General features: G+C 44.8%; 3 protein-coding genes across 6 annotated transcripts in view; 2 read left to right on the top strand and 1 right to left on the bottom strand.

Moving 5' to 3' along the window:
• Positions 1 to 1411: 1411 nt before the first annotated feature.
• On the top strand, positions 1412 to 10214 carry RNASEH1 (ribonuclease H1). 3 transcript variants are annotated; one of them, XM_061990109.1, is made up of 9 exons: positions 1412 to 1430; positions 1975 to 2034; positions 2140 to 2270; positions 2827 to 3021; positions 3500 to 3599; positions 4035 to 4089; positions 5739 to 5823; positions 7667 to 7791; positions 9731 to 10214. In XM_061990109.1, exons 2-9 carry the CDS (start codon positions 1985 to 1987, stop codon positions 9815 to 9817), a joined length of 828 nt encoding a protein of 275 aa, XP_061846093.1. In that variant the 5' UTR covers positions 1412 to 1430; positions 1975 to 1984; the 3' UTR covers positions 9818 to 10214. The 3 variants fall into 3 exon arrangements, with proteins under 3 accessions (XP_061846093.1, XP_061846092.1, XP_061846091.1); XM_061990108.1 differs by lacking the exon at positions 1412 to 1430 and adding an exon at positions 1853 to 1871; XM_061990107.1 differs by lacking the exon at positions 1412 to 1430 and having other exon boundaries at positions 1901 to 2034.
• Positions 10215 to 12352: 2138 nt separating this feature from the next.
• ADI1 (acireductone dioxygenase 1) lies at positions 12353 to 17801 on the top strand. Its single transcript, XM_061989855.1, has 4 exons — positions 12353 to 12539; positions 12881 to 13000; positions 14581 to 14760; positions 16336 to 17801. The coding sequence occupies exons 1-4, from the start codon at positions 12420 to 12422 to the stop codon at positions 16456 to 16458; spliced, it is 543 nt and encodes a 180-aa protein (XP_061845839.1). The 5' UTR covers positions 12353 to 12419; the 3' UTR covers positions 16459 to 17801.
• A 6670-nt stretch (positions 17802 to 24471) lies between these two features.
• The window catches only part of TRAPPC12 (trafficking protein particle complex subunit 12), a 55976-nt gene continuing 55248 nt past the window's right edge, over positions 24472 to 25199 (bottom strand). For both annotated transcript variants that reach the window (XM_061989766.1, XM_061989767.1), the window contains one exon: positions 24472 to 24832. In XM_061989766.1, coding sequence (XP_061845750.1) covers positions 24590 to 24832 — 243 coding nt within the window. In that variant the 3' untranslated portion in view covers positions 24472 to 24589. The remainder of the gene's footprint in view (positions 24833 to 25199) is intronic.

Below are 25199 nucleotides of genomic sequence, written 5' to 3'. Positions count from 1 at the left end.
GAGGTCCTAAATGCCACAGTAGTGAAAATGACACCTGTCCCACAGGAAAGGGATCCATCTGTCCTGCCACTGCAGCACAACAGCAAAGAAAAATCAGCCATGGAGGTGCAGCAGTAAAGGTTGGGATGGCTGATCATATGCAGCCTCAGTTTTACTAACTGGGAGAAAAAGCAATGAAAGTAATATGTATGGTACTCCATGGACTTCAAAAATCTTTTTTTTTCCAGTTTGAATCTGAGCTCTGCATGTCAGCCGTGACAGCAGGAGAGATACTGTTCAGTGCTTGCATGTAAACTTGATATAGCAATCTCTTCAGTCAGAGAATTAGTGTAACAGAAGTCTTTTCTTTCCCCATTACATACTGCTTGTTTTTTCCTTTAGTATATATTACCCAAAGAAGACTATGAGTAATATAAATCTGTAAAGCTGTAAGGAATAAGACTTCCATCTGCACAATTAAAACCACAATTAAAAGAAAAGCTAACCAAGAGCATTAAAACAAAAATATCATAGGCATGGAGTAGTGAAAGACCAAGAGTCTTGGTGGAAACCTTCACAGAGATTAGAGAATCTTGATCTGAGAAAATTAGACTTAAGCATTTTGTAAGTGAGAGTAATAAGTCCCATTAATATGTTGGAAGAAGTAAGAAAAAAGCAGTACTTATATTCTAATACATCCCTGATGATTTTTTTTCTGTATTCCTCTAAGGCTGGTTAAATGCATAAGCTCTTTGTTTTCTGTTTTGTTGGGTTTTTTTTAAAGAGATAACTCATCCAATTGATATACACAGTAACACTGAATCCATTTGCTGTTTTTGCAATGGAAGGCAAAATTAACACCAATTTTTCACATTCTGGGCATTTTACTAGGTCACCCTTGTAAATCTGAGTACAATGCTCTACAGCTCTGGCATCTTGAGGTTGGCTTTGTCACAATATGTCCATATTAGACCTACAAAGGAAATTCAGCAGCTGAAAATGCATCAACTTATGTACATTGGGCTGCTTCTGGAGGCAGTCATACCTATGCCCCCATCTTCTGGACTTTGATCTCATCGGAGGAGGTATGGAATTTGGCACATACCTGGAACTCCTATCTTTGGTCTCCAAGTACGTGATGCTCACAATATGAAGATATGTGACAGCAGATTGCAGCTGGCATCAGGCTGAACTTTAACCTGCTTGGATGAGGTGGTTCCTGTTACTTCAGAGGCCAACCATGGTGTGGGGCTTAGCTGCAACATGCTTATGCCTACCAAGAGCCCTTGGTTTAAATAGCAGGATGAGAACCAGTTTAATGACAGTCTACAGCTCTTCGCTCTTGGATGTGCTGAATATGGTGATGTTTGTGCCATCTTGCAGTGACAATCTTTTCTTGGTGCTTGCCAAGCCGAGGAGAGCAAGGAGGGGCCTGTGCAGCAAGTTATTGGGTACGTTCACTCTCATTTAGTTTAATGGCTCCTTAGGGACCAAGAGGATTTCATCTCTGAACCAGGACCATTATTTGGGCTGGCAAGGGAGTACTTAGCAGAGCACAGCTGTTTGACGTTCATTTTTTAGTCGCTGGGGCTTTCACAAGGAGTTTGGGTAAATGGCTGTGATCTCATACATCTCGTGCCCCATCTCGCGACCATATGCTCATTTAGATGGTTTTTAAAATAGAATTATTATGAGGAAAACACAAACCCAACCAACCGATCAACCAACAAAACCCAACCAAATCCCTCAAGCCCTGGGTTGTTGGGGCAATTTTGGCCCGTCTCGCACCTCGTAGCGAAGGCCTCAGCATGTCCTCGCTGCCGCGACGGCGGCGCCGCGCATGCGCAGGAGGAGGCGGCACGCACGGGCGGCGGCGGCGGCGGCGGCGTGGGGTGGGGTGGGGTGGGGTGTGGGGGCGGGCGGCGGATGGCGGCGGGGTTGAGACATGTTGCGGTGGCTGGTAGCGGTGCTCAGTCACTCCTGTTTTGTCTCCAGAGGCAGCAGGATGTTCTACGCGGTGCGCAGGGGCAGACGGACCGGTGTCTACCGCACCTGGTAAGGGCCGCGGCCGTGGCGGCCCGGGGAGCCGCCCGCCGCCGGGCCGGCCTCAGGCCAGTGCCAGCCTCGCCCCCCGCCTCATCCCCGCCCTCTGTGTTGCAGGGCGGAGTGTCAGGAGCAGGTCAATAAGTTCCCTTCCGCTAGCTTCAAGAAGTTCTCCACCGAGCAGGATGCCTGGGCCTTCGTGCGCGGTGGCCTTCCGGGACAGCAGCAGCAGCAGCTCGAGCCGGCAGGTAGCTCGTCCTCCCCCCGTTCCGCCTCGCCTCGCCTCGCTTCGCCTCGCCTCAGTGCCGGGGAGGGAAGGGGGCGGGTAGGAAGGCCGCGCTGCGCCCTCGCTCATCCCATCTGTCGGCGGCCGTGCGGAAGGTGCGGCTCGCGGCCGAGCGTGGCCAGCGGCTGCAGCTTATCCCCGGCGGACGTCTGGTCACGGGCGGACGCCGCGGTGGTAAGGGCAGCGGTGGCCCGGCGATGGATGTGTCTACAGTGAAAGCATTCCTGTAGGTATTGGGAGAGTATGGCTCGTACCGTGCGCATTTGTAAGGGCCATTACTTGTGCCGCTCCTCATCGGTTTGACCTATGATCGAAAATTGACTTGTGTATACTGTTATGTGCTTTGCATAATAGTTTGGGGTGGTTGACACAGTTTACAGACTAGCATTGCTAACGGGTGATAACAACTGCTGTCTTTAGAAGCAGTTGTTTCAAATACAGTTTAATGTTGTGTACAATAAAACTTTGGTTTTTGTTTGGTGTTTTTGTGTTTTGTTTTGTTTTTGTTTTTTTTGAAGAGGTACGTGATCCTCCAACTGTAACACAGGAAAATATAAGCCAGAGACAGGAACCAGAAGTAAATGTCGTATGCTGCAGTACATGCAAAAGGCCATATGAACAGTCAACAAATGAAGAGCACGTTCCAAAGCGTGTAAGATATGATGAAGTATACTCAGCACCAAAAGTCAGTGAAGATAAATTTTCATATATGGGTGAGATCTTTCATTATTCCTGTAATTCTTTTCAGTTCTTTGCACTCTTTTATAGTAACAAGTGTAATTATTGGAAAGGTTTTAGGGAGGTTTGTATATGGCAGCATCAGGCCCAGCATAACATTGAATCTAAAATGGGAGCCATGTCACATTTGTTCATGTTGTCTTTTGGTGTAATTTTAATTTACTGTAACTATTATCAACATGCAGCTTAATCTGATTGTTCTGTAGCAAGAATATGGAACTTGGACCAGAAATGTTTCTTGAGGCTAAGACACTAGTGAGGATGTGAAGCTGCAGTGGGACTTTTGCTATTTAACATGACTAATTTGCATAGCTTCTGCAATTAACTTTTTGAAGGACTCTCTAGGGAGGGCAATTTTGGGGATTAATCTGACGGCGGATATTTCTTTTTGCTTAAAGAGTCTACGTCTTCGAAGGGGTGTCTGAAATTCTGTGTTTGGTAACTTTTTTGTAGGTGATTTTGCAGTCGTTTATACAGATGGCTGTTGCTCAGGTAATGGACGTAATAGGGCACGTGCTGGAATAGGTGTCTACTGGGGACCAGGCCATCCTTTGTAAGTAGCTGGATGGGTATTTTTTTTCTATTACTACTTGGTTTGTGTGTGGCTTACAATACTAGCCTGTGAATATGAAATCCTGCTATGGAGATTCACAATGACAGCTCTGAGAGTAGTGAGTTACTGAGGGAAAAGAGAAATCAGTTTCTCTGGGAAATAAAAATACAGTGCAAATCAACCAGAATTAGAACTTTTAGGGGCTGAAGCTATAATTCAAGGGATACAGAAAGTTTTAAAGTAGGTATAGGTGTGCACAGAATACAAAAATAGGCAGGTTGCACTGTGTGAGTAGAAGTTAGAGCTAGAATATCTATTCATTCTCCTTCCTAAAAGAAAAGTAACTGTGTTGTGTTTCTTTTTCTGATGTGTAGTTGTCATACGCCATTTCACATATTCAGGGTAACTAATCTACTTTTTATTCCTTGGGCACAGAAATACCAGTGAAAGACTGCCTGGACGACAGACTAATCAAAGAGCAGAAATACATGTAAGTAGTAAATGTCCTTAAAGGGCTTCTGCCTGTTAGACCACAGTAGCACACTCATGACTGTTTCAACTCTGGCTTTCAGAAATGAGTTAGTGAGCTGTGAGGGAAGTACACAAAATACCAAGAGTTTTGACTTAAAAAAAATAATTCCCTTCAGGTTTTATTGATCTTAAGTGCTTTTGCTCAAGATAATTCACCTGAGAACTCCCAAGTATCATCAGGCCAAGCACAGTGATTTAAAACAGCCTGGCATTAAGAAAGCCCTGTATAATATCCTTTGCGTTGTTAATGTGTATATCTCAGACCTTGGGATGAGGGCCACTGAGTAGCACTTAAGAAAGAGAATTGGTTTCTTGTTATAGGATCAGAGTGTTTTATTCCTGAGATAAATATAACAGAATCACAGAATGGTAGGGGGTTGGAATGAACCTGTGAGGGTGATGGAGCACTGGTACAGGCTGCCCAGGGAGGGTCTGGAGTCTCCTTCCTTGGAGGTCTTCAAGACCTGCCTTGACGTATTCCTGTATGACCTGATCTAAGTGGACCTGCTTCTGCAGGTGGGTTGGACTAGGAGATCTCTAAACGTCCCTTCCAACCCCTACCATTCTATGATATGACCTCTAAAGAGCATCTAGTCTAACTCCCCTGCTCAGGCAGGTACACCTAGATCAGGTTGCACAGGAACATGTCCAGACACCTTCTCCTCCAGAGAAGGAGACTCCACATCCTCCCTGGGCAGCCTGTGCCAGTGCTCCATCACCCTCACAGTAAAGAAGTTTTTCCTTAAGTGGAACTTTTTGTGTTCCAGCTTTTGTCCATTACCCCTTGTCCTATCACTAGACACTACAGAAAAAAGTCTTGCTCCATCCCCTTGACATGCACCTTTCAAATACTTGAACAAATCATTCTAGGCTCTTAGGAGTAGCTTTGGTGACCTGTGGAGTAAAATTCTATTTCCAACAGCAGATTTAGTCATGTCTTCTCACCTCATCTTAATTCTGGTAGTGCTGCTGTCCTGAACTGTGTGTTTGGAGATGAACTGAAATGGGGAACTGATATGCTTAAAAAATACAGGAAGCTCATTTTGTTGAGGGACAAGCAGTGCTGATGGTGGTATGCCAGGGGTCAGACTTGTCACTAAAGAGGTTTTCAGCTCTACATCAGACCGAGCCACTTCTCCCTCTTACTGTATTTCATGGCACTAAAAAAAACCCACATCAGCACCATGCCTATCCCTCTTTTGGGAGTTCCAGATGTTAGAACTGGTGTGACTTCTTCCTCCTCAAAATTGCGGAGAACATGCCTTAAAGCATGGTGTGTAGTTGGTAAAGCTTTGATAGTTGGAAAATTGAGGAGGGAGCTACTACTTCAGTACAGAGCTGAACATCAGATGGGTTTTGAGTGGGACTTTTTTTTTTTGCCAATGGAACTTAAGTAGCTCACTATTTGCCTGATTCATTGAATTGTGGTCTGCACACATAATTTTGGGAACCTCTGGTCTAAATAATGCATGTTGTTACTCATTGATGGAGAGATGACAGTGATACTTTTTGTAGTTTGGTGTTAACATCAGGTATTTTGCTGGTATTTTTAATCACACGTGTTCAAAATCCTGTTCTGAACTGTGATTCTTTTGAAATGTTGTTAAGGCAGCCTGCAAAGCAATAGAGCAAGCAAAGAGTCAAAACATCAAGAAGCTAATTATCTACACTGATAGCAAGTTCACTATTAATGGTAAGTTAATGATTTTAGTTTTCCTGATTCTTAAAAGACACACTGCGTACGGGTTTTTTTTGGGAGTAGGGGGCAATGTGAGTATCTCATACTTAGCATAACTTTCTATACTTAATTAGTTTCAGTGTTGACACCTGTTCCATTGCTTGTTATTAATAAAGCAAATTAATGGTTTATATGTTAAAAATCTATATGTCTTTTCCTCCAAATAAGTCATTTAAGTTTCCAGGAGCTCTCCTCCAATTTCTGAAAGTGGAGGAGTGTGAAAGAGCAGCATCATTTTTTTCCTTCTTCAGGTGGCTCCTAGTTAGAAGTAAAGCAAAACTTACCTTGAAGAACTGTCACCTTGAGTACCCTAAAAGGACAGAAAGCTACTGAATAGGAACAAGTGACTCCTAATGAAAGAGTTGCTGGAGCTGTCACCTGTTGCTTGTTTCAAATTCAAAGCTTGCATATGCATGAAAGAGGTTCTGTCCACAAGTGAAAAATGTTAAGGAGTTGGGCTCTATCCTCCTGATTCTAGTTTGTAAGTTGAGGAAGGGACAATAACTGTTAAGAAACAACTGAAATGATTTTTTTCATTGCTTTTCCTCAAGGATCAACTTGTATGTCTCTCATTTGAGTAGCTTTTTTTTCTCCCAAAAGATTTAGGTATGGCATTTTCTATGGGAGCAGAATGTGCGTATGGGGTTTTGTTTGGATGGGATTTTTATGTTTCATTGGTTGTTTTTCTTTGTTAGGGGCTTTTTTAAGTCTGCTAGAAGCATTCTGTAAAGGCAAGAGTAGAAGGAAGGGTCTCTGCCCCTCAGGACTGGGTGTCATGTACTGGTCCAGTAGAACGCAGGTGAATAATTTGTTGCAAGCAGCAAGTTGTTCAAAGCATTAAGGAGCAAATAAACATCTTTGTAATTCTTTGCTTTGTGGGAGAAAGTCTGTACTATCTTGTCTGTGAAACTGGTGCTATGAAGGAGGAAAAGTTGCTGCCTGACAAAATTCCTCTTAAACTTAGGTGTGAGACTTCCATATGAGGAAGGAAAAGAAGAATCTTTAGGTGCAATATTGTAGATTCTTTGGGTTTGCTTGCAGCTCATTCTTTTGGGTCACTGAGGTGCAGATTCAATTCATGTGGAATCAAAAGTTACTTTGTTAATGTCCAGGTGATATTTTTTTAATAGAGAAGGAGGCTTGTGGTTCAGTACCAATTGGTTTGGATTTTAGGAGTTTTGTGTGCAAGACTGGTAATTTTCTATTTAGTTCAGGTCTGTCTGTCATGAAAGCAGTAAGGATGTCTTCCATTATCAACATCAGCAAAGATATAAACACCACTCCCACACACACATTTTATTTAAGGAAGAGTATCATAAATTTTCTGGCCAGCAGTTAGATGGTCAGAATGTTAAATCTTGTTCTGTAGAAATCTGCTTATGGGGTCTTTCTCTGAAGGATTCTGTTTGGTGTGCGGACAGGTGGCCATCTTTTTCATCTGTGTGTCTCCTCAATTTCTCAAATCAAGCCATAGATTTGTTCTAGCTTACTGTACCATCAAGCAAATCCTTAACTTTGGTTTATTGAAGCTCATGTAATTTTGCATGTAATGCATATGTAAGATTGTTGTCTCTAAATTAAATACCTGTTAGGGAAAGCATGCTCAGGTAATCCAAGTAATAATGGAAAAATACAATTGTGTGAGACAGTAGTAGAGAACCAAACACGAGTATTTTCTGTCTACATTGTCTTTGCCTGACATTTTGTATAGAGTTAAAATCTTCTTTACAGGATGTTTGCTCCATCTGCCCCTCTCTGGCTTCTTTGACAGCCTTTTTATGGTTGTCCCTTTGCCTAGGTATTACAAGCTGGGTTGACAACTGGAAAACAAATGGCTGGCGAACAAGTTCAGGGGGCAGTGTAATAAATAAAGAAGATTTTGAAAGACTTGATAATCTATCAAAAGGCATAGAAATTCAGTGGGTAAGCACCTCATTTTGTATTCTTAATGATGTCTTAAACATGCTTGTTATAACAACTTAAAAGTATGACTACAAATAAGAATTGTATAGAGCATAATACTGTGTATCCATAACTAAAACCATAAATACAGAGAAGCTGCTTGTTTTATTTGAAGCAAATAAGCAACGTATCCTATTCTCTTGGAACCAATATTTAATTTATTAAAGTGCACGTTTATATTTCAAGTCTCTCTTTACTACTTAGAAAATGTCTTCAATAAATATCATAGTTGGTTAATTGGTGAAATTTCTGTTCCTGTAAATCTAAGCTTAAAACATAACTGTCTCTCTTTGAGCCGTAGCTGGACTTCTGGATTTTGTTTTCTTAACTCTTAAGATGTTTGTTCTTTGGTGTAACTCAGTTACATGAGTGTCTTTAAACTGGGAAAACTAAGATAGTATAATCCCAAATAAGCTAACTATTTTTCTTTACTTTAACTGTGTTTTCTTCCAAGAAAACTGGGCACAGAAAAGTCTTCAAAATATCAATTTTTAAATTGTTTTGCTCTCTAGTAAAGTAGTAAGGCAACTTATATACAGGTACTCCTGGTAAAATATATTTTTCTGTAAGCTCTAACATCAGCGCTAGACATTGCAGGGGATGTCTTCCCTTGCATCCTTCTAAATTTCATTTTAATTGTGGTGTAAGACTACTTATTCTAGAAATTATTCTCTGTACCATTGACTTTGTATCTGCTAATGGCATATTTATTGGACTCCTGTAGAAAACAGGATGATGTAGTTCCTTAATGCGCACTTTTCCTACAGGAAATCTATTGCAGGTATTCTTCTATTCATGTTCTGTGTTCCAGAGTTGGTGACTCCAATTTAAAGGATCACTAGATTTTTACATAACTACTCCTGTTGTCTTATCAAAGATAAGAAATTGTAAACATTAATCTCTAAGATCAAAGTTTAGCTGTCTTGAGAGTATTTCACATATTAAAAAAAAAATATCGCTTTAGGTGTGCTGCTCAAACCTGAATCTCTTTAGCTTGGGAAGATTTTTATTTCAGGAGGAGCAATGTATGGGTACACTTTGTTATGGCATTCTGCATGCTGAGGTGTGGGGTCCTGTCTGGGCTGCAGGTGGGTCTCTGGTCTCCCATGGCAGCAGAGGCAGGGCCTGCCTCACTATGGGCTGCAGGGGAATTTCTGCTCTGGGCCTGGAGCACCTCCTCTCCTCCTTCACTAACCTTGGTGTCTGCAGGGCTGTTGCTCCCACTCCTCTCTGGCTGCCATGCAGCATTTTTGTCTCCCTTAAATATGTTATCACAGAGGAGCCACCTGCTCTGCTGATGGGCTCATCTGTGTCCTGCAGTGGGTCCATTCTGGAGCCAGCTGGAACTGGTACTCTCTGATGCAGGGGCAGCTCCCAGTGTCTTATTACAGAGCCCACTGCTGCAGACCCCACCTCATACCAAAGCCTTGCCATGTAAACCTAATACCATCTTACACACACTTCATGCTTATCCCCTCTTGGATCTTGACAAATACGAAGCTTGATTTTCTTTCTCTCCTTCCCCAACACTCCTCCACCTTTACTTCTGACAAAGATGGGCTTAGTGTTGAAAGGGGGTTTTAGGTCCTAATTTTTAAGGACAGACAATTAAGACATCTGAACACTGGGAAGTTCTTTTCTGTATCCTAAGTGGGAGCTGTTTGACATTGATCCCTGGATTTCTGGGAAAGTCCCTGGGAAAAGTTTTAACTTGGTTTAAGCACTGAATGTAGATAGGTTTTTCTCTGGAAGTGGGAATTTTGGGTTGGAACTGTTACCTGCATGTCTTAAAGGCTAGGTTAGGTGGCCCTTACCGAGTGTTGTGTAATCCACTTTTCTATATGTACTTTCTTCTTGATTCCTTGTATGTCATAACACTCCTATACTTTTGTCCTAACAGATGCATATTCCGGGTCATGCTGGTTTCCAAGGAAATGAAGAAGCTGATAGACTAGCAAGAGAAGGAGCTAGTAAAGAGAAGTCCTGACAAACTGGGACTAGAGACTGTTGCAGTGGGAGGAGGAGGATTACCATCATAGTGATGACTTGAACTGCTGGAACTGTTTTACAGTTGAACTTTTGAACTGTACTTCTTTCGGGCCTGAAGTGTTAGACATACACCAACTTCTGGGGAGAAAAAGACTCCACATTTTCTTCCATAGCATCTGTTTTGCAATCAAGTCAATGTTCAGTTGATTCAGAGCATTTACATTTTCTCTTATCATGCTGAAGGACTACGGTCAATGTTTTTACATGTCATGTAGACTTCTGAATTCACCATGAAGACAGGCTTCTGAAGAAGTATCATTAAACCTTATCCTGTATTTTCCTCTTGGTTAAATAAATTAAGTTTATGTACAGAGGTATATATTAACAGTCCAAAATAGTTGTGGGCGAGGAGACTTTTTTTTTTAGGGTGGGTTTGTTTGGTAAGAGTTGCCACAAAGGTGTCTGTTGATGTGCTTTGGCACTCTGGTACTAACAGTAACTGCTCTACACATGGGCTTGGGGCAGCTGTGTCTCACGGTATCATCCAGTACAGCACCCATGCAGTTCTTCATAATGCTACCTACTTGGCAAGATAGTGAACTAAAAAGCCAGGTCACAAAAAAACTTGCACAATTAATTTTTGCTGCTCTCTCAAGCTGCTCAATGGCCAAGCTCTTTGTTTCTGGCTTCCTGTTTCCATTAAGTAATTTTTTATGCATACTGATTATCATTAGCATTGTTAGTTCCTCTTCAGTGTTGTCCCAAAGGTAGTAATTGGCCATTTTATCTGAAATGGGACTAGAAGATGATCAGCTTCTCCAGATCTTCCGGGTGTCAAGTGTCTGACTTCATTTCTTCCAGTCAATGGTGAGATTAATGGAATGGCTAATGTGCACTTGAATTAGAGAATAATTACCAGTAATCAACACAGTTTTATTTTTTGTGCATCTATACATGCAAACATGTCTGGTGTGTTAGCTTTAGCAACTTTTTTGTAAGGTATCTTCATACCATTCATTAGTAGAGCTTCAGCCAGAAGTCCCTCAGCTTTAGGGGTTTTATTTGTTAATTGCTGTACACAGCTGGATTCCTTAACAGTTCTCATCTCTTTGCTGAGGCAAAGTATGAGCTCCTACATATTTTTGCTCCCATGAATTGTAACAGAATGAGGATGCTGCTGGCTAGAAATCAGCAAGTGAGGTTTTTCTGTTTGTTTTCTGTCATCCAAAGCTGCACAGTAAAGCCCATCTATAGGTAAGATAGTGCACTGATTAGATTTTTTTCCCCTCTGCTGCTTTTGTGTGTATGCAGACAATTATCTGTTTATTCTAGAAGTTTGGCTTGAAGGAAAACACCCCACTATCCAGGATCAGCACTCTGGGTGAGGCAGAGCAGCATGATAAACGTACTGAAGAGGAGGTACCTAATAACCTGCCCGTCCTACCTCTCCATTTACTCATTTACTGTATGGAGATCTATTTTGAAGCAGCAGCTTTGGAAAAAAAAAAACCTGTAGATAGTGGTAAAACATGACATCAATATGATACTGAATTTATGTACCTTTACTGTCTGAATCAAATAGGTAAATTCTAACAGGAAATCAAAGTTTTGTGATGATGTTAATGTTTGTCATTCTTACCCTGGAAATTCAAACCAAAATAAAGCAGAAGGTTACAAGATTAGGGCTGATTAAAGAATGGAAAGCAAACAATACTTCTCAGCAGGGGCATCAGGACCCATGGTGGATGTTGTGTTTTCAAGTCATTGACATCTAGCAGCTGTAACATACAGGGGACAGGCAGTGAACTGCATTTGTATGTGCCTCTAAAAACGTGGGCAACACCTGCAGTAGATCAGCTTACCTGTACTGACCTGGCTTGGATTTAAATCTTATTCAGAACCCATAACCACTCGTGCTTATACAGTGAATGTTAGGCAGTAAAGGGAGCAAGTAACATTTCTAAGAATCTAAGAAAAAGCAGTTAAGACACTTAGGAATATACCTTTTCTACCTACCACTCTTTTGGGGAGGAAAAACAGTGAAGGAGGGGTTGTTTCTCTGTTTTTCTCCATCATGGTTAGCTGGCTGTTGGCTTATTTACTGCACAGAATCCCAGAACTGCATAGAAGCCCAGAACTGTGGAGGCTGGAGGGGACAGCGGGAGTTTCAACGTGTCTGCTCCAGCAGGTCACCCAGGGCAGCTTGCTGAGGAGGTGAGCATCTCCGTGCATGGAGATGACACCACTTTGGAGTCAGCATGTCTTGCTACTCCTTTTGGTTTTTTTCACATTTATTTTTTTTATTTCTCCATCATGAGGGGCAGCAAGGCGGGTCCTGCAGCCTGGGACTGAGCACTAGCTTCTGCCAGAGCGTGACTGGGAGTGAGGCCGTGGCTGGCTCTGCCGACGAGCCCACGGCTCTACGCTGAAAACGAAGCTGCGTTCGCTCCCCCGCGCGCCTTGTTCCGCGCTGTTGGGCCGTTCCCTATAGGCTGGCTCTGCGGGGCCGGGCCTGAGCCCGCGCCCAGCCCAGGCCCGCCCCGGCCCCTCTGGCCCGGCGCGGCCCTGCCCGGCGCAGCGGGGCGAGGCGCGGCGGCGAGATGGTGGAGGCCTGGTACATGGACGAGTCCGCGGAGGACCAGCGGGCGCCGCACCGCCTGCGGCCCAACTGCGCCGTCAGCCTGGAGCAGCTGCGGCGCCTCGGCGTCATCTACCGCAAAGTACGCGTGTGTGGGGCGGGGAGGAGGGCAGCTGCCGCAGCCCCAGCGCTCGCCTGCGGCCGGGCTGGGCCGGGCCAGGCGGCGGCGCCTCAGGCCCGCCCCGACAGCCGCCGTGGAGCTGTGGAGGCCGGGGCAGGGGGCAGCGGGAGGGACCCAGCGCCTGCGGGCGAGCCACTGGAAGGCGGCGCGCCTGGGGCGGGTGCCATAGCAGCCCTGGCGCTGCCTGTCCCTGCCCCCGTGCTCCTGGCAGCGCGGGGTTGTCCGCGGGGGTGCCCTGAGTTGCCCTCCTCAGCAATCGTGTCTGAATACGTTTTGTTATTCTTTCCCTGCCTACTCTTTAGTTGGATGCTGATAACTATGAGACCGACCGGTGTCTGAAAGAGATTCGGAGAGCAGAAAATTATTCTTGGATGGACATAATAACTATACATAAAGACAAGCTTCCAAATTATGAGGAAAAGGTATTTGCACGTTTGTATGCATACTTAGAAAAGCCTTTGCTTTTCTGGTGAAGGTGAGGGTTTGCACCTGCAGTCTGCCGCCGATGTGCAGGATGCCTTCCTGACACCTGCCCTGCAGCCGGAGAGGGTGTTTCTGGGTGAGAAATGCATCTGGTACCGAAGCCCTTAACATTAACAAAGCAGGCTTGATATTATTTTTTAACTAGCAGAGGCCTTTTGCTTATGTAGATTGCCTTCACAGGTTTTAAGGATAGTTTCTGTCTCTGTGTCACTTCAGAACTAAGATTCCTCCCAGCAATGCGCCACCAGTGCTGATGTGTCCTCAGAGAGCATCCCTGGGATGAAGGCAGGTGGTTGACAGCTGGGCATGGGCTTTGAAGGCTGAAACATCCTGATGGCTGCTTGCAAAATATATCTTTTCAAAGTGAATGTTAACCTCATGCAGTCAGAGAGATACAGTCCCTGTACAAGAATATTTGAATGTTTTTTTTTTTTACCTGGGGAAGCTGCTACCTTGGCTGTTTCATAACAGCTGAATGCATATGGCTCCAGGTGCTCAGATGAGCCTCTTCAGAGCAGCTTTCTCCTCCAGCCTCTGGGTGCTGGTGTGCTGCTCTGACCTGAGGACAGCAACCCAGTGGCATTTCCACACTTTCATTACATTTACATTTAGCAGTTTGTTTCAAGCCCATTGTGTTATACTGGGTTTGAATCGATGGGAAGGTGAATTAGGCAGTAACTCAAGTTGCCTGGGTGGGCTCTACGTTTCACAGAGACAGGCTGCTATGGACATGCGTATGGACTTTTGCTTATCTTGCCACGTTGGCTCAGGGCCACATACTCTGATGTTGCTGAGCAGCATCCAGACCCAAGTAAGTGATGGCACCTGACATTGCACTGCTCACTGAGCATTAACCCACTCACGTCTCCCTTCCTTGAGCCTTTAAAGCGTATTTTGTTCTGTGCTGTGAAATGCTCAGAGTGTTCACCATTCTGGAAAAAATGAGACCGTTGCCACTGCTGCCAGGGAGGAGAGAGCCCAGAGCTGGGGCTCACTGTGTGGAGGCACAGGCCTGACATGCTCTTTACGTCAGATGGGCCATACTTGGCAACAGCTGCATTTTCACATACGTAGTTGTAGTAGCCCATGGGGCTTATTCAGCACTACACCAGTGTAAAAGAGCTAATTTGTAGCTCTGTTTTATTTTTCCATGTCAGGGAAAAAAAAGGCATAAAATTAACAACCACGGGGACCACATCCTGCAGTCGGAAGCTTTGCCCTCTTCTCTCAAATGGGTGTCGGCATCACTGTTATTCAGAGATGGGTTATGTGCAACTTGTAGCTGCTGTGTCTCGTCAGAGGAATTCCTGTATTTCCAAGGAAGTGTAGCAGCCTGCCTAGAAGCGAGCTGAGACAGGGTCTGTCTGCCTGCATTGGCCATTTTAGCCGTGTTGTTCTCATGTGTTAGCTAAATCACTGCGCAGTTACCCTTTGAAAGCCTTTGTCTGCTTTGCCACGTGTTTCTACCAGATTTCTTTTTCTGTGTTCAGTGGTTTTAAGAGGTACTTGCTCTTCCTAGATAAAAACATTTTATGAAGAACATTTGCACCTAGACGATGAAATTCGCTACATCTTAGATGGATCTGGCTATTTCGATGTTCGAGACAAGGATGACAAATGGATCCGGATTTCCATGGAGAAAGGCGACATGATAACCCTCCCTGCTGGCATATATCACCGATTTACCCTGGATGAGAACGTATGTTGTTACAGATTACTGTACATTTTGATGACAAATCTGTGTGAGTATATATCACATTAGTAACTACATGCCCCGAGACTTGCAGCTCATTAGCAGAAACGTATTAAATATGAAGCAGGAGGATGAAAAATACTAAATAATTCACAGTGTCTGAACCTTTCATCTCCAGGTCACAAATCCAGCCTCCCTTCGTCAGCTGTAACTGCAAGTCATTGCCATGTGACAGCCGTAGCACGTCCCGTGTGACAGCGGTGTGAGAGCTGAGCCCCGCGGCTCACCCTCCTACCTTTGCTCCTGCTCTCACGGGAGGGGGAGGTGTTGTAGATGGGCCCTTCTGTGCTGCCTTGATGGGTGTCTTTGTAGGGACAGGCAGAGCATGTCTGTGTCCGGTAGTGGCATGTTGTCATGAGTGCAAAATTCACCTTCAGGGAGAAGGAGGATCTGAGGGTGCAGAGCCACTGCTTGCAGCCAGCGTGTGCTAGGCTGGATGCTGCCTTCACAGGAGGTGACCTGCTTTCAGAGGGTATTTTTGGCACATGTAGCCCTGATTGCGTGTCTGTCCTTGTCAGCTTGTTTATAAATGCTTGTAACCTCAGCGTTACCTCTGGGCAAGGGGGAAATGTGTGCTGGCTCCCATGTGGCAAAATCCCACCTCTGGTGCAGTCTTGAGAGTGGTATAATTGTGAATCAGCTGTCCAGGTAGCTGTTACTTACCATAGATGCAAAAAAGGGAGATGCTGCTTTGGTGAAAAACCTGACTTTTCATGTCTGTATTTTAGGGGAGGGAGCGGGAGCATAGCTTTGGTTAGCTGGTGGCAGGGGACATCACTTTTCCTGTTGGAATCTGGAGATTTTTAGTTTCTGGCTAGTTTATGTACTCCCCATGCAGCTTTTATGGCTCTCAGTTTGAAGCTTCTAGTATTCCTAAAGAATGTTGTGTAGCTGTCTTGGGTATTCTGATTGCTGTTGTTTATCTGAGCAAGTAGGATTTAGATGCTATGTTGCTCAGTGTTGTGGATAGGACAAGGGGCAGTGGGTACAAGCTGGAGCATAGGAGGTTCCAAAGAAATACAAGGAAGATTTTCTTCACGGTGAGAGTGATGATGCACTGGAACAGGCTGCCCAGATGGGTCGTTGAGTCTCCTTCTCTGAGGACAGTCAAAACCCACCTGGATGAGTTCCTGTGTGACCTACTCTAGGTGGTCCTGCTCTGGCAGGAGGGTTGGACTAGATGATCTTTTGAAGTCCCTTCCAACCCTTAAGATTCTGTGCTAAGGCAGGAGGGGTTTTTTTTGTTTGTTTCTTTCAAAAAGGTGAAGTACTGTCTCTGCCCGACTTGGAGGCACTGGTTGTGACACAGTCTGTCATTGCAGAGGTGCAGAGCCTCCCACTGTAGCATCTGGGAGCAGGAGCACAGTGTAGTGGTGTAATTTTCTGGAGCATGTGAAACTTTCAGTCTCTTGAAACAGTTCAAAAAATTTCAGCCAAAGTGTAAAGGAAATATTAACTTCAGAGTGAAGATCCTGTGGAAAGGACCTCTAAAATGACTTGTCACTTCATGTTCTTTGGCAGAATTACGTGAAGGCAATGAGGCTGTTTGTTGGAGAGCCCGTCTGGACAGCATACAACAGGCCAGCTGATGATTTCCCTGCTCGGAAACAATATATGAAGTTTTTGGCTGCAGAAGTGCAGTGATGGTGTTTGAGACCCGAGGGGTGGAATACCCTGAAGCCCTGACAGAGTAATTGTGACTAGTGGCTTTTCACTGATTAGACTTCTTCTGTTCACATATACAATCAGAATCACAGAATCAAAAAAATATGCAAAAAAATATGTCAAAGTGTCTTTTGGAGGTAATCTAGTGCAACCCCCTGTGAAGTACCAGAACAACCTTAAAGCTAGACCAAGCTGCTCAAGACCTTGAGGTCTGGAAAGCTTGGGTGGTGGAGGTTCCATAGCCTGTTCCAACACTTAGCTGTTGTCATGGGCAAGCATTTCTTCTTCATGGCCTGCACCCTGGCCCCAAAGTGCAATTTTTGTCTCTTGCCCTTTTGTCGAGAAGAGTCTGTCTCTGTCCTATCCAGTCTCTTCTCTGGTGGGAAACTGTAGTTAAGTGTCCTCTCAGCCTTCTCTTCTCCAGGCTACGCAAACCAGTGTCCTTTGCTGGGCTCTCTGTTAATGTTCAACACATATTTGCCCTCATTTCGACTGCCAAGGAGTGTCATTTGTAACTACCTGACAGCCAGATTTGAGCCACTGACTGTTTTGAGCCTGATGATCCAGAAGTATTTTACCCACCATGAGGTCCATGTCCTCAGTCTGGCTGCACGGCCGCTGTGGGACACGCTGTTGGAAGCCCTGTTGGAGGCTCTGCTGTGGCCAAGGTGGGGGATGTGTGCTCCTTCCCCTGCCCCACGAGCCAGCCGGTGTCTCAGGTGGCTCTCAGGGCAGTCTGTCAGGCAGAATGTCCCTGTGGTAAATTGGCTTGGGCTGGTTCCTGCCTTTCTCTGCTGTTTAATGTGCCTGGAATGGCCTCTGTAGTGTCTTTCTCTCATTTTCCTGGGGACTAAAGTGAGGCTGAGCAGCCTGTAGGTCCCCAGGTCTTCTTTCTCACCTTTTTGAAAGCGGCCTTTTTGCAGTCAAAAAGCTTTTCCTGATCTCTGACCTTTCAAAGATGCCAGCAGCCTTGCAGTGACATTAGCTCCTTGCATTTACAGTTGCTCAGGAATTCATTTTCTAACCTTTTTTTTTTTTTCCCTTGATATTTCTGGCAGGTAGAATTGGGAGAGGTGGGTTTACATTAATATTCTTTCTGCTCTGAATCCATGCTAATGAACTACGTAGGATTCTGGTTTTAATTAAAGAAAATAAACCCTGCTTCATTCTTGTCTAAAAATGTTCATGAAATGAATTTGCATAATCGGCATTTTAGTATGCAGCCTCCCAAGTGCTGCCCTGCTACATGAAGCTGTCGTTTTCTCCCGGTAAAATGTAGCAATTTGCTCTTCTGTGTTATTAATAAAATTACTTTGACTTGAGTATGGGGGGACGGGTGTGGTTTTTCTTCTTTGCTGACATTAAGGACACATTGAATACCAGTGTTCCTGTTGATTGTTAATCAGCTTTTACTCCTCGTGCTGCTGCTGCTTGTGCTGCAACGAAGGACAAATCCTGAAGCCTGTGCCTCAGTTTCTTTGGCTGTGAGATGGGGAAGGGTGGGCTTGGGCACACCCATCCCATTTTTGGCCTCACGGTCATGAGGGGGTATGTGGCTCCTCAGCAATGGGCACTGCAGCTTTTTGGGCTGAATTTGCTCCTTACAGGGACAAATACCGTCAGATGGGCAGACCTACAGCTTGCTGCCCCTCATGGTAGATGCTGAGAGCATGGGCTCTGCGTTGGCTGCAGCCCCTCTGCTGATTTCACACAGACACAATGCAACCTCCTGCCAAGTAAACATGGCTCTAGAAGGAAGCTGAAATGGCTGTACGTGGTTTTTCCTAAGGTAGCACAGGGTATGCAATTGAACTTTCCCACTGTTCTTCCCTTTAGGTGTGCACCCAGCCCTTCTTCAGCAGGCAATAGTGTTTTCTTCCTGTGATAGCAGCATTCTTTTTAACCATTTCTAGGTGGTTTGTGTCTTGAAACAGTTCTGAAAAGGAAGTCATAATTCTGAAATGAAACTGTATAAGCTTTTATCTTAAAACGGGATACAAAGGGCACATGTGTCCTGCCTTAGGGTCATGGGTTGCAAGGTGAATGGGCTACAGGGACAGAGATAGCCCTTCATTCCGCCAGTGGGAGCTTGATTTGTGGGAGTACAGGCACGACCCATGCTTGCAAAATTCCAGCCCACCAAGTGCACTCCTCAGCTTGTGCAGCGATCCCTAAGCCCGGGTGGAAGTCCATAAGCCTGTCACTTCCAAAACTGGAGTGTAGCTGTCAGGCAGAGGTGGGGCAGGGCTGCATGAGTGGGCCTCAGCAGCTTGAGGCTGTGCACTACTTCTCTGCAAGGAGCAATTGGGTGTCCGCTGAACAGCAGCATGCTGAGCAGCACACATCCTCCTCCCAGAGTAAACTCAGGGCACTTTCCAAGGGGTGGCTGCAGGAATAAATGACAGTTGCTGCCGGCAGCAAGTTTTCTTCCTTTCGGTTACATGCCACAGAAAATTGTGTTTCTGAATGTGAAGTAAAATGCCTTCTCCTGGTGCTGGGATTACTCCCTGCTATCCAGTCTAATTTGTCCTCCTCCTGCTTTCCCTTTTCTCTATTTTTTTAAACAGAAGTCAACATGAGACTGTTGGTTCAGCCTAGGGGCTGTTGCATTGGAGAAATGGAGTACCCCCTTTTTACAGCAGAGCAGTCCCATAAGGGGCTGGGGGAGCGGCTGGGAAGTGAGAGCAGGTGATGCACTCTCCTGGGGATCGATTTACAGTGTGGAGGCAATGATGAGGGATGGACAGTAAAGCAGCTGCCTGCAGCAATTGCTTTCAACAGCTCGCTGATGTAGGATGTGACCTGGGAAGCAGGACTGAACCACCTTGTTTTGTTGCCTCTCTGGAGGAATATATACACCCGGCACAGCTCCCATCTCCTGGCTGTCAAGAATAACACACGATCACCCCGCTGAAGATCGTTCATCATTTTCACAGCACAATGCATTCTGCCACTGAGAGGTGCAGGGGCTGCGGGGGTCTTACTGTCAACACTTCTGAGTCTGTGCCCTTTAGTGCTTGAGGTGTCTTTGAAAGGGTGAAAGCTTTGCACTCTGCAAGTGTTTCTTGTCAGCCAGGAAAAAAGCAATTTGGGGCTGGTATAAAGATTCCACACCTGTGAGGAGATTACATGGGAGATTACACTGGGAGGAAACAGCTGGGAAGGAAAAAAAATGTTAATGTTAATAGAAAGCACTCCAGAGAGTGGAGAGGAAGGAGAGAGGGAGAACATGCTCCTCCTTCAGATGAAAAATGCAATTTATTTTCATGGCGATTTTTTTGAGGGAGGTGTTTGTTTCCTTTTTTTCTTTCCAAATACCACGTATCGAAAAGTGCAAAGTGAAATCGATTTTTGGTCCAAAACCATGAGCCTGTTTTACTGCAGCTAGTGGAAAATCTCAGTGCAGGGAGGTAGTACAAAAATTTATGTAAGTGGTTCCAGCAACATCCCGTTGGCAGCATAAACTCAGGCAAGGGGAATATTTCAACTCCTCCAGGACTGAAGGGATTTTTTTGTTTTTAAAGAAAAAGGCAGGAGGAATGGTACTGATAGCTTTTTTGGTACCTATGTATTATTTTCCACTTTAATCCAGACCTTTCCAAAAGGGCATTTCCCTCAGTTTCTCCTGACCAGCTTAAGAGAGCAGTGGCTTTGTTTTTTGGGAGGGAGGACCTAGGGCAAGATGGTCAGTGGGCTTTTGAATAAATTAGGTGGGCTGCAACATCTGTCATGCTGCCCTCCCTCCTTATGTGTCCTGGGGCAAGTATCTTTGACTGGGTATCTTCATGCCAAGACATTTCACAGCCAGTTAGTACATCCCCACCGGGCACTCTGGGGTGCCTACAGTGGGCTGCCCAGAGCTGGGGCTGTGCTGCTTGCTGAGCTTGACAAGTATAACATCTTCACACACTCAGAGCACAGGGTTGCCCTTGCAGAAGAGCCACTCTCCTGCAGGTTTTCTGACTCCCAGGATTTAGCCTGAACTGGGAACTGATGAGAAGGGATGGTTTCCTGACAAAGGCAATCATTTAGTATCAGCTGGTAGACACCAATGCACATATAGACTGAGGCAGCGGCTGCTTTGAACAATATCCCTAGTAGCCAAATAATGGATTTAGTTATTGGCCAGGCAGAGACTGTGCACCTGACCTGTGCTATGGCTGAAAATTACATCGTCTATTTGGGGATCTTCCCTGTGGAAATGATAGAAATCCCCAGGATCCCTCCCCTCTCCCCCACACAGGGTCACTGCCCATTGTCTTCCTTTTCCTTCCATTCCTTCCTTTCTCTTCCATTTCCAGATAAACATATCAGCACATTGGGGGATGAATTAGTGTTACAATTTAAATATTCCTGTTGCAAAGGTTCAGATTTTGTCTGATTTGCTGCACTCATTGTGACTTTATGGCTTCATTCCCCAAACTCTGTGTTTGCAGAAATGTGCTCTGCTATACCTGTGGCTTGGAAAACCTGTTTGTTATGCGACTGAGTCACTAGCTCCTTTTTTGTTAGCTGTATAAATACCCTGATAAGACAAAGAAGCAGTGCTGGGGGAAAGGTTCAGCAGTTAAAGGGCTGTGAGTCTGTTTCAGTGCTGCAGTTCTCTCAGGAATACCTGCGCTGATTGTGAAAAGTGCCCCTCCATTTCAAGTGCTGCTTCTCAGGGTATCGATCACCAACTGTTTTGCCTGCCAGGGAGCTGCATTTGGGCTAGGCGCGCTCCCTGAGAGCCTCTGCTCGCCCACACGACCCGGGCAGCCAAGCCGAGCTCCGGGCTCCAGCTTTCCCCATGACCACAGGCACTTGAGCCTGCAGGATTTGATTTGGATCCACCCTCAGGCTTAAGTGATTCAGGCAACTTGAAGCTGGGGAGCTGCTGGTAGGGAAGAGGGAAGCCGTCAGCACGGGGCTGGGGCTGGGGCTGGGGCTCAGCCCCGCTGCTGCTGCCCGCTGCGCTTTGGTATTTTCAGTTTTGATGATTTTTCAAAGCCAGAGGAACTAACTCCTTCCTTACTTCCTCCCTCCCTCTCCCGCCGGTAACATCCTGATTTGTCCTTCTTTCTAGGCGAATTACAAGCCACTGTTGCTGGCTTTCAAGGGGATTCATTTTAATGATTTGCATACATAATAAACACCGGTAAATAACTGTCCAAACCTAGGGCAGGATCGGGTGCTGATTCAGAACAGCTCAGATAAGGCACCACCTCGGTTCTCCTCCACACCTGGACTTTTCTGTTCCTCTCTAGCACCAGGATTGTGACCATCTCCCACACCTCTTAAAGATGAGGATCTCTCAATTTGTAACTCGCAATCTGACAAGGAGAACTAAACAGGAAAGTGGCTTTCCGTTATCAGTGCCTGAAAGTCAGTGCTGGAGCCTGTTTGCATTCAGCACCACTGAGCTGCTGTTCAGATGCATAGAACACTGTGCACGTTCCTTCACTGTAAAGTACCTCATGGGTAAAATACATTTCCCCCCGATTTTTTATGGAGCAGAAAGCAGAGTGGAAGGGGTGCGTGGCACCTCCCTTTGAGCTCATATTATAGGTATGAGCTAATGCATAAAATCCACCTCATTCTTACATCCTTGTTTTCCCTGGCCTTGGCTGAGGACAGCAACAACCTAGGTCGCTACTTGAGCAGCCTCAGCGAGGTGGACTCTGGCTGCTGTGGTCCTATGTGTTCTAAATTGAAATCTGTATTTGATGCTTCAGTCCTATTTTCACACATTTCTTTATCACAAGTTGAAGTAGAGAGGGAATGTATGTTTCTCACTACAGCTAAATATGGCTGGAGATGGGAGTACCAGACATCCTCTTTTGGATGGCTATGATGCATGGGCTTGATCAAATGCACAAACAGGACAGACATAACTGAGCCACGCATACAGACTGCACACAGGTTATTCCCCTCTCCAATTTGATCTGCAAGACACCCGCAGCAAAGGCTTTACCAAAGGACTGTAGGTCTACCACTCCTTAGGCCACTGCAGCACAGAAGCCCTGGCAGCCTTACCAAAGCCGGGGGGTGGCAATTCCCAGCACATCCTTGTGCTGAAAGCCTCAGGAGGATGTCAGCTCTCCAAGCTGTTTGTGGCCTCAGGTGTTTCCCCTGCAGGTCATCGAGCTCACCCAGCTGACTTGAGAGATGGGGTAAGAGGGGGAATGATCACCCTTTCCTGGACACTGGTTGAAGTCCAGCATGGAGTCTCTGCCACATCTGCAGGTGCCTTTTGGGGAACATTTAACGGGTCCGGTCCAAAAACTAAGGTACTGGGAAAATGTAAAAGGAGCATCTGGTTAGGGGATGCCACCGTCACCTGAACCGCACTCAGGCACTAGAATGGCAGACGCTCAAGTCCTTTTGAGGACCAGGGTCTCTGTGCATAATGTAATTACCTGGATGTCTGAAGTACAGCTTCCTTTTAATAAAAGAGGAAATTTAAATGCAAAACTCCTGTTAAGGCACATTAAGCTTTAAGACTTGAATACAACAATCAGCTCATTCAGGCTCTACTTTCCACAGCTTTTCTCACTTAGCCAGATGACACATACACGCTGTGTTTTAGAACTGAGCTCTGCCCTCATTTACACCAGGAACCCTCATTAAATTCAGCTGAATTCATTGAATTTAACAGGATTGCCTGGTGTAATTAATGTTTTGAGGACAAATTTTGTCCTTAGCTTTAGTGCTTTAACACTGTATAAAGCATTCAGATGTGTAACTGGCTGAAGACAGGAAATTCAAACACTTAACTTGTATGTACGTTAAATCCAAACCATGAAGTGACACTGACATTCTTTCTTGCTTTTATAAACAGTTAACAATTTGCATACATCCAGCAGCGATAACATGGCTTTGCATTTAAATTTTAATTATGCTGCAAGTCTACCAGGATGTCACTTGTTTAATGGCTCACTGAGCTTAGAGGTCACCCAGTCCAAGTCTTCTCTACTGGTGCTTCTAGCCAAGTAAAAGCTTCCACTAATAAGAGCACAGCGAACATCCTGAAGTGAGACCTGTGAAGTAATACATATGAATTAGAATTTAGAGAAACTTGGGAGAACAGGGGATTATGTTTGCAGGGTGTTATGTTTGCAGGGTGTTTCTGTTTTAAGGGTTGTTTGACTCTGACTAGGATCATAAATTTTTATTCTCTGCCTCTCAGAACACAGGCTGTCATTTCCTTGTGCTGTGAGTGTAAGGCAGTGCTGAATGACAAAGGGAAGCCAGCTGGTTACACTCCTTAGTGGTGGAGGCAAGTGGGTTCAGCATGCAGGATGACAGTGGATCACGCTGCTTTCCCTTGGAACTGGAAAAGACAAATCAAGCTTCTAAGCTTCTTGAAAGCATAGATTATCAGTGTGACATAATATCTGACCCAGTCGATTGGTACACCACAAGCCATTGTTCCAATGTGCAAGTATGACCTGTAAAATGTCTACATCCTGTAAAAATAGAACAAATTCAGTCCCTCATAGTGCAGGGGACTGTGTGCCTCCCTAATATGCTTTAGTTGGCCCTGCTTGACCAGGAGGCTGGATGCCATGTCCCTGCCAACCCCAACAACGCTGGGACTCTGTACAGTGGTTACCAAGCAACCTCTTTAGAGAGCAGTGGGCGTACAAAGGTGTAATAGTCAATACTCTTGATGGGGGCAAAATGATATAGAGTCAAAGCAAGTGAAGAGAAGTGCATTCAGAATTTCATTTCGATAATCCACAGACTGATATCTTGTCAATAACTCTTAGGTGATGAAATTAGCTCGTGTGATTTGCTCACTAGTTACTGAAAAACGGTAACAGTCATCGAGACAATATACGGGCAAATTCAATGTTTCTCATAAAGAGAATGTGAGTAATTAGCAGCATGTATATATAGATATATATACAGAGAGCACGCTAATAAAGAATAAACAGTAATGGATTTGCAGGGAGGAAGCTGTCTGTGGGTCAGCACTGCTAGAGACATCAGGTTCTGTAGTAATGCCACTGAATATTCGTAATTGAATAGATTTTATTTCACATTTACACATAAGCAAGAATATTTACAATTTAAAAAATAAAGCCTTGCTGGGAAAAAAAACCAAAACAAAACATTTGGAAATGATCTATCCTAACTTGAGACACTGGGTATTGAAGCTATCGCCTTCTTTGATAGCTACAGCCTCCAAAAGTGCCTGCTTCTTCTGCATACTGCGAGATGACTCCAGTTCATACATAGTTGTCAAGTTGAAGAGAACACTCTCATGTAAGTAGTGTTTAGGGTCCTGCTGAACCATTCCTTCCAGCTGCCGGAGGGAATCCTTCAGTTTTCCCAGATAAAGCAGACAAACAGCAGCATTGTTATTAGCCTAGAGAAAAAGATATTGTAAACAAATAAATAACTCCGTGTGTGTGTGTATATCTATATGTATTTACAAGTGATGAGAGAGAAGGAAAAGATGGGAGAAGTCTAGCATCTAGAGTTAAAACAGATTTACTGTGCTCTAAGAATTACTATTTTGTGTGTGTGTGCAGTAACTAAAATACATTATCAGTCACACAATCCAGTCCTTTTCTTCTTGTTATTCTCAAGATTTATCTATGCCAGTAGGACCTGCTGACTTCTAAGAGTTGAAACTCTGGAAGACAGAGTCTAAACCAAAATACAAATGGTATAGGACATTAGTCAGTTAATTTTGAAAGTCATTTGCAACACATTTCAGGAGCTACATGAGC

The sequence above is a fragment of the Colius striatus genome, chromosome 2, assembly GCF_028858725.1.
Source record: "Colius striatus isolate bColStr4 chromosome 2, bColStr4.1.hap1, whole genome shotgun sequence".
Classification (NCBI taxonomy): Eukaryota; Metazoa; Chordata; class Aves; order Coliiformes; family Coliidae; genus Colius; species Colius striatus.
This window is presented reverse-complemented; position numbering and strand designations above follow the sequence as displayed.